Below are 9,233 nucleotides of genomic sequence, written 5' to 3'. Positions count from 1 at the left end.
ACCATGAAGCTTCAAAAACTCTCAAACGCACAGTCTGAAATATTCATCAGCTTTGTTAACAAAGAGAGAGCGAGAGAGCAAGTGCTTTTATAAACTCAACAACAGAGCCGAGAATGATAGATAAGAAACCAACACAACATTTCTCCCTTTTCAACGATAAATTAATTCAAGCAGAATACTGTAGAACACCCATTCCACATGAAGATCATATAATTATCTATATCCCTCTTTTCTCCTCTCCACAGGCTTTTGGCTTGCCGTAAGGAATTCATGAACCCTGTGTGCCGGATTCACCGCAGGAGAGAATAACACTAAAACACTGAATACAACTACTGATGATACAACCACACATTCCTCAAATACTCAGATCTCAGCTGGAGCAGAAGCAACATTATATGGTTATGATAATGCTGCTTGAAATGGTATGTGCTTTCATTCCAGGTCTCATAAATCATCTTTTTGTCTTTGTCCTGTAGAGGACACGGTCATCGTGGTGTCCTGCGTCCACTGGGAGAGTGTAAGATGCATTAGTTAGTTTGAGTCATGACATGTGTGCACTCATATCTGCAAACATGTGCACTTTCTGAGATCATGAGTGGACTGACCTACAGCAGAGTCTGTATTATGGTTGCACATCTAGTCAATTAATTATACCACTATACGATGCTATAGGTTTGTATCAAGCATGCATTGTACTTGTTAGTTACACAAAATTATTGTTTTCAAAACTGTTCAGCATCATATGCATATAATCTACATATGGTATTAAACCCAACTTTACCTGAAGAAAGTGCAGCTAAAGCACTTTCAATTCACTAAGCATATTACATACATATCATTGGATTTGTGTTAAAGCATCAGTTTTTTTTACAGAAAATGTGATGCTGTAATGATGAAATGATCAGTTAGCATACTAAACAAAGGAGACATTTCAGATCACAGTCCAACCAAACACATGGTAGCTGGGCAAAGCATCTTTACTTTCATAAGAAGGCAACCAGCATTGGTTAAAATATGTAAAATCTGAGCCAAGTAGCAAAACTGTGGCCCAATTTAGTCTCGACATCTTCCAAAAGACTAGAAGGAATATGAATGACTGAGGCAACCACACTAATTTCTACCAAGACCATCTAGACCTTGCCCATCAGGCCAGACTGGCTCTTTTGTGGCCTTCAGTTCATATGGTGACTTCAAATCATGTAAGATCAAATTTAGAAGTTTAATGCAAGTTGTAATTATGAGTGTGATTTTCTTTAGTTTCCAAGTTGAGGGGCATCACTGAGAAAACACGTAAGATGCAATAAATTATTAAAAATAATATTTTTTCCCTTTTTTTTTTTTTTTTTTTTTTTACGAAACTAAGATTCATATACAAAACACCACAGTATTATACCATTGTGAAAAAGCGAAAGTAAAATAAAATAAAAATCAGTTAAAACAAAATAAATAAATATAAACTTTTTTTATTCCAACTAAAATGTATTTTAATTGCAGTTTTCCTTTACTCATAAGCAGCAGAATTTAAATATACGATTCTAAGCAAAGAAGCGTGTTCGTATAGACAACACCCAGCTGAGCCTAATCTATCCAATTTAACCCCCTCATGCTCTGTCTGTCCGTTTCTCTCTCGTTCCATCAACCAGCTCCACCTTTGACCTGCCTCAGCTCGAAGCAGAACATCTTTGTCAATAGATGCTCTTGTATGGTTAAAGAGCTCCAGTGATTACCACTACAGGAGGGCATTCTGGAGAGAAAAGATCACTTTCTGCTTGTCTTGGCCATAGCGGGATGCACAGGAAGAGAAAGCGGTATTACTCAAGACTTTAGCACTGATAAATGAGTTCTCCCATCAGCCCAGAAACAGTCATTTCCATTTCATTGCACTCCACATGTGGTTGTCACTGCCGTCCGTGGCTGTGCCCCGAATCAGACAGAAAGCCCTTGTTGTCAAACCCAGAGCAAAGACGGATCACATGTTGGCGTTCTGGCACAATGTTGTTCATTTAAGACTTACTTGTGTAAAATGATTATGAATTAGGTTTATAAAGGATTCAACTGTTGTTTATTTTCTCCCTTTAAGATGCATTGAATTTGTGCGTGTGGATTTGTGTGTGCGATTGTGACCTACTGACCTTGACTTCCTCAGCAGGGCACGGCATGCACTATTGACCAAACGATGGAGGAGATGAGTAACCCTGATTGGAGAGGAGCTCTTACCTTGAAAACACAAGCACACATCCTTCAGGCAATGAGGTTATCTGAGGTCACGCGCTATTGTAAAGTATGTGCGAGGAGTTCACTCCCTCTCTAACCTGAGCTGAGGCAGCTTGACCTCAGAGAAACGCCGTCCAGTGATGAATCTCTCAGATCAATCATAACAGCAGCACTGCGTGACTCTCGTTCAGATGTAAAGTCATGGGTTATGAGATATAACTGTGCCTGGAGTGTGTGTCTGTGCGTACTTGTGATTATGATGCTGTGGCAGAGATATGGGGTCATGTTGTTTAATCTATATTACGTCACATTTATTGAACTCTTGTGTTAAACCCTTAAATGGTTTTGTATCCTGAGGGAGATAGATATTGGAGACCCTGGGGGAGGAACAGTGAGTGAGACAGAAATAATATAGTCTGGTATCAAAACTCAATTTTTATCTAAATGGTAAGATAAAAACTCTACAATTTTCAATAAAAAAGCTGTATTTTTGCACAGTTAAGTAGAAATAAAAACAGTTTATTTCAAAACCATGGGAATTTTAAATATTGTCGTATGCAGTAAACAAATTACCTACAGTAACACACATTGCAAAAATACAAAAATAATGTAATTTACTCAGTGAAACTTAAATGCTTGGTTAAAATTGTACTCTCAAAAGAGAATTCTATGTAAATAATCCTAAAGCATGCACAATCTCATGTACAAATTATATAATATAAATATTTACATACATTCAACATGAACGCAATTTTATTCTTAGTTAAAATTAAAGCGTCCCCATTCCAGACATTTTTAGACTGGAAAAATCTTTGTTTTGAACACTGTTTATAGATTTACAGGAATATAATTTTAGTATACCATTCCTTTCCCAAAGGGGCTTTAACAAAACTAATAGATTTTGACACATTTTCAAGATCAGACAAGATGACTTGTGTTCAAGTGGGCATTTTTGCCATAGGAAAATTTTTTAATCGGCAAATAGTCTCCGTTTCAGTTTTTTAATGGACTGGTCCAAAGAAAAAAAAAAAAAAGACTAATGTGTCATTTCACTGATATTTCTGAAAGATTTTTTACTCGATTGGTCAAGAGATGATTAATATCTGTCTTTGTATTTGGTTTATGTTTAATTTAATCCAAATCCAGAGGCTCCAAGGGCATTGTGACCCGTCTAACCTCACACTCAATTCCAGGCCTCCTTGGCGCCTCTAGTGGTGGCGTCGGTTCCTGCTCTTGCGGAGCTCTTGAACATGCTTCCATTTGCCCTTCTGTTTTTGCTTCTTCTCTTTGTGCCAGAGCGTTTCGCAGTACTCATCCAGAGAGCGCACAGGAACACTCATCATGCGCAAGAAGTCCTTATAGCGCTGACGGGGTTCGGTCACAGGCGGATTATCTGATGATTCCCGTGTTGCAGGTTGGTGTGCTTGGATCTGTCCGTGGTCCAGGACGTGAAGAGAGAGGTGGAGGAGGGTACTGGTGAAGCTGTGCTCCTGGGAGGTGCAGAAGTATGAACCCGCATCGCTATGCTGGAGCAAACGAATCAGCAAACCTCGCTCGGTTATCAGCACACGCTCATCCGGTTTGATCTGCAACAAATACACAGAATTACTGATTCTTTCATAAAAAATAAACCATATCAACAAATACTTTCTTGGACACACACAACAGCTTATTCACAGCCAAGCAGTGATTGTATGTGTCACTTGCTGGGTTTATTCTCATAAATCATTCTGCCCAGGATCCCAAAGCGAGACTCCTTCAAGGTCAGAGATCAGTCTTTAACCTCCGCGCTCCATTTCCTGTTGACCTCACATTACACTATCTGATTGATCATTAGATACTAATTAGACAAATTAGACAAGTTGACCACATGTTAATGCTACTGAGGGAGAAATACCAAAGAAAAAGGGTCAGAGTAGTGTTATGCCCCTGGTCTTGTGATTTCAGCGTGTTTGCATGATCTATTGCACTAATCTATATCCAAGGTTCCATCTTTCTGGTGACCTCTGACATGTTTGTGAAATCTGATTAATTCATATGAATAATAAAAAATATATATTCATCATTTTGATTCACTTGATTCATCATGTAAAAAGTCCTTGTGCGAAGCTGAAAATTTGTTCAAAGTAATGTTTGTAAAAACAGCAGCAAAACAGATGAGATGTTCTATATCCATCTGTGACTTTAACCACATCTATCCATGAAACATTATTCAGTAAGAGGCATTCAGATTTAGTTTTAGATCATAATGGGCCAAAGTTATATAGTTTAGTTTTAAAGGCTGCTGATGTCACAATCTTTATGATTTAGTATAAATAAAGCATATTTGCATTGGATTATGCATATTTATTATAAATTTAGGTTCAAGGTTGATGCTCTCAAGCAAAGAAAGATCTTTTTTTTACAGATTTCGATTTAGTCAAATGAATCAGTTTTGCTGAATCATTTAAAATAAGGGATTCAAAATAATTTATTCATAAACCAGTAATCTCCACCATTTTAAATCACGCTAATATTTTCTAATATTTTTCTCTCTTTAAATACCAGATTTCCATCTTTTCATCTCCCTTCCCTTCCGTTCCATGCTGCTTATTCTTTTTCACTCTTTAAAAAGAATTTCTGTTATCTGTGTTTCTGAGCCTGCTGATTTCTCCTGCTAGTCACACTGTTGTCGTGGACTAAATCAATACAGCTGTGCAGTACGAAGAGGAGGGAAAGAAATCTTCAAAGCATACTGAATCCCTGTAAAAACACACCAACCGCTTACCGATGCATTGTCTTATGGTTATCTATCCGCCATCTAAAGGACGCTTCAAGGAAATGCAATAGCCATAATTTCACTGAACAACTCTTTATATATTTGCACTTTAAATTTGGAGAGTGACTTTTAAGTGATACCTTGCAGAAACGTGTCAGGAATGAGAGGAAATTGGGCAGTTTCGCACTGTCTGCAGCACCTGTGACAGCTGGAACTAAAACATAAAGCTAAGGGCACACGAGAGTCAAGATGAAATGCGTGTGTATGACTTGGAGATGTTCTGGTGAGTGGGTGTGTTTTAGGTGTATGTGTGTGACTATGTTTCGTATCTCGGCAGTATATCACAGCGTGTAACTCCCACTGAAGGTTTTACTGGAGGGCAGGAGGAAACTGGCCTCTGATCACAGACACAGGTTTAAGTGCAGCATCAGTCTCAGAGCCGGGTCAAAGGCATTAAAACCATGATACGAGGCCTCTGTCTGTCTGCGGCCCCTCCAGATACCGCTGGATCTGGCTGTGGGTTTTGAGAAAAAGAGAGAAGGTCTGGAACCTTCAACACAGGATCTGTAGCACATCTCAAATACGAGCTGGCCTGCCGGTGACCCACAGTCCTATGGGAAATTATATTTAGTTGTAAAAAGAGGGTAGTGAAGAGTGTGGAAAAAATGGGTAGAGGAATGGAGGGAAAAAGAGAGAGAGAAGGCATGAAGGAGCGAGAACAGCCTGTTTAGAAATGGTAGTCATTAACAGGTTCTTATTGAGATTTAAAATAATACTGGCAAGATATTCATGACGTTTGGTTCTGTTAATAGTTCCAGAATCTCAGCCTGTCATAATAAAATATGCTGCATACTTAATCGTTTTAAACTTTAGACTAAAACTTTGCTGTTTTCATGTCAGCCCTGCATCATTTGGATTTTATTAGCATACATTAAATGTGTTCATTTGGAAAACAATTAAATTGAATTAGTTGAACATGGTTCAAATATGGCTAGATCAAGCAATATTAATTTAGTTAAAATGTATGAGATTGGTTTGCATAATATTTTAGATTTATTGATGATAAATATATAAACATAGTTAAATCATATTTAAGAAACATTCAGGGTATTAGTACTATGATTTGAGTCAAGTCAAGTCACCTTTATTCATATAGCACTTTTAACAACACTGATTGTCAGGACAACAGTAAACACTAAATTTTCAGTTAAACTTACTTTTTCTTGCTTCATTTATTAAATTAAAATACATAAATCTTAAGACAGGCCTAATTATTTTTAAGAGTATATCACCCTTTAATGCATTTAGAATTAGCTTTTTTTTTTCAACAAAATCAAAGTATAGGCATTTTTTAAGAATTACACAAGTTAATTGTTTTTATAGAATTATTAAAGAGCTAAAATCAGAACTAGAATAACCAGAATAAATAAATTCTTTAGAGTTCCCATCCCATAGTGTTCTCATCTATTTGGGATATTAAGGGTCTATTCTGTTATTGCAACCAGATATCAGTTTACTATGATCCGATAAACATTCACACGAACCCCCAAGTGCGGTTTTCTCTTCTATCATTCATTGTTGTCTTTTACGAGGTGAAGTGTGGGCTGATATTTTAAGATTTGCACCACATGTGTGAGATTGTGCGTGTGTTGCAGGTGTTTTGGGCAGCTGTGTGGTAGGGAGTCGTCCTGAGCTGTGGGAAAGACAAGACAAAGAAAGGAGGAGAAGAAAAGCAGGAAGGGAAACTAAAACAAAACAATGCATCATAGCAGGAGTAATGTTTACTTGAAACGAGGGGCAGCAGGATATTTCTAAAAGCAGCAAACGGCATGTTTTTTTCTTGAATTGCATCTACCCTGTGACATTTGTGCTGAGATTTGACCTTCTGGTGTCATGCCTTCCCAAACGTATCTTCAAATCAATTTTTTTCTCTCTCACACACACAGACACACATTCCTGTTGGGACTAATTGTTGTGGTGATGGATCAATAAAAGAATATGCTGATCTACCACTCCAGAGTCAGGTTTTGGCCCCCGTCTATTCATCAAAGCTAATAAAGACAAGAGACCCCCACGACACAAGGTTAAAATGACCTCTGCATCCGCACTACGACCTTTCCACTTCACACATAGCTCCATTACTACTCACTTGAAAGGACTGCTTTTCACAAATGCTGCATACATCTGTTTTAGAAGATAGCACAAATAAACTCCCTCAGGCAGTTTAAAGGGACAAAGATATCTGAAAGACGAAAGTATTTGTATGTGTTTCTAAAGTAAGATATGCATGTCACCCAGGTGCGTGACTCCCAGTCGACAGCAATGAAGATGAGAGGAGATGAGATTAAATGCGTAGGTGTAAAATACTGAATAAGAGAGATGAATCCACAAGAGAAGGTCACTTCTTGACAGCACTGTTGTGTTCTGTATCTCTGTTTGTGTTCCCTCAGTTTCTAAGCCTCAGGCCATTTTCACGATTACCAGTAGAACTGTTCCAGTTTCTATATGTTATAACAGTTTCTCGGTTATAACACATTTTTAAGTAAGATGATCTTTAGAATTAGTAACACATTTATTTTTCCTTAGTATCAGGGTGTTTAGAGTTACTGTAAATCAGCTTCTAGAGTGTATCCAATCATAAAAAGCCTACTGTGTGATATTGAAAAGATATTGTTATGAAAGAGAAACTATGACTGGAATATGCCCAGGCTATATTTTATATATTTATGCTAAGTGATGTTTAAAACACCGCGTAACAAAACAGCGATTTTTAAAAAATATATATTGTATGGTAAAACCATTAATTTAGTGAATTTTTATTGGTTTTGTTAATATTGTTCATGTAAACAAAATAATTAATCAAATATTTTTTGCCAAATAATTTTACTCTTTGCATCCGATCTAAAGTGAAATATATCAATTAGGTTTTAAAATATTTTATTTTAATATTTTATATATTAAATTAAAATATTTTAAAATACTTATAAAATATTTACATTTGTAGTGTAACTAACTACTTACTAACTGACCAAAAAGAAAAGAAATATAGAGAGAGCCAAGAAAGTGTGTGAATAACAAAGGCACAGACTGAGTCAGATGTGTGTTGATTTTACCTCTTGACGGTGGTCCGCTCCTGGCTTCAGTATGAACCAGCGAATCAAGGCCTGCTGGGATTTTGAAACGCACTCAAGAAAAGAGGAGTTACTCTCTACTCCATACAACACCTTCTCCTCGACATTCCTCCCTAACACCACCAAAGAGAGAGAGAGAGAGAGAGAGAGAGAGATCAGCAAATCAGAAAGACAGTAAAGGTATTTTTTAGGTTAGTTTTGAGATCCATTAGGTGAGCCCCACAGGACAATGCAACATCTTAAAACAAAACCGAGCTTTTAGTGCTTTTATGCTCCATATGCGCACAAGCACACATATGCCTCCTTACCATCCTCTGTGTCCCAGCAATGCCTGGATGGGTCTCCATGTTTGATATCCTGCCTTCTGGCCCTCCTGTAAGCACAAGTAAAAAGGTTTTTTAAGATTCAGATTCATTTTAATCACATTTAAGACTTCTTAAACAACAAAAACATTTAAAGAGCTGCTGATCAAATTTGGGCAAATACAGCTTGAGTTTTTAATATTGTTCAAAATCCATTCATAAACATTCAAACATAACTGATCAGAATAACATTTTCAGACACAGAATTTGTAAAATGGATATGCATTCTTCTTGTTATGCCAAGCTATAAAATATTTTATTGGGTAGAAATTATGTGAAAATATTTTGAAAATCCTTAGAGAAAATCACAACAACTGAAAAAGTGTGTCTTGGGGTCTATGAATATTGTTGTAGATAATGGAGCCAAAAAGGTTGAGAACCACTATATCAATCAATTATAAATCCAAAATAGCAAGAGCAATTAAAATAAAAATATCCAAACTGGCTGATCTAAAGTTTAATCTTCAGAACAAGACATTTTTCTAAAAATATCTTTAGCTCTTTCTGTCCATTTGTTGTCCAGTACAACAAACTTCAGTGAATCTTAATGAAGCCACAAAGCGTATTTCAAACAGAGCCAGCTGACAGCCAAATAATCTCCAAAACAAACTAAAATTCCTCTCTCTGTGTGTCTTGCTGGCTCGCTCTCTCTGCAGGACTGACCTGGCCTCCTTGCGTCAGTGGCAGACCAGAGAGCCAGGGAGAGAAAGGGCAAGAAAACTTCTCTGGCAGCTCACATACATCATCTCAACAACAAAGCAACTTTAA

The 9,233-nt window shown here is 37.1% G+C and overlaps 1 protein-coding gene across 2 annotated transcripts in view; it reads right to left on the bottom strand.

The window, feature by feature from the left end:
* Nucleotides 1-2,712: 2,712 nt before the first annotated feature.
* Nucleotides 2,713-9,233, bottom strand: part of sema3d (sema domain, immunoglobulin domain (Ig), short basic domain, secreted, (semaphorin) 3D) — a 39,841-nt gene continuing 33,320 nt past the window's right edge. For both annotated transcript variants that reach the window (XM_026287177.1, XM_026287176.1), the window contains exons 16-18: nucleotides 8,412-8,476; nucleotides 8,086-8,216; nucleotides 2,713-3,800 (exon numbers count right to left, since the gene is read on the bottom strand). In XM_026287177.1, coding sequence (XP_026142962.1) covers nucleotides 3,423-3,800; nucleotides 8,086-8,216; nucleotides 8,412-8,476 — 574 coding nt within the window. In that variant the 3' untranslated portion in view covers nucleotides 2,713-3,422. The remainder of the gene's footprint in view (nucleotides 3,801-8,085; nucleotides 8,217-8,411; nucleotides 8,477-9,233) is intronic.

This window comes from Carassius auratus, chromosome 18 (assembly GCF_003368295.1).
Source record: "Carassius auratus strain Wakin chromosome 18, ASM336829v1, whole genome shotgun sequence".
Taxonomy (NCBI): domain Eukaryota; kingdom Metazoa; phylum Chordata; class Actinopteri; order Cypriniformes; family Cyprinidae; genus Carassius; species Carassius auratus.
The sequence above is the reverse complement of the archived record's forward strand: the minus strand, read 5'-3'. Positions and strand labels throughout refer to the sequence as shown.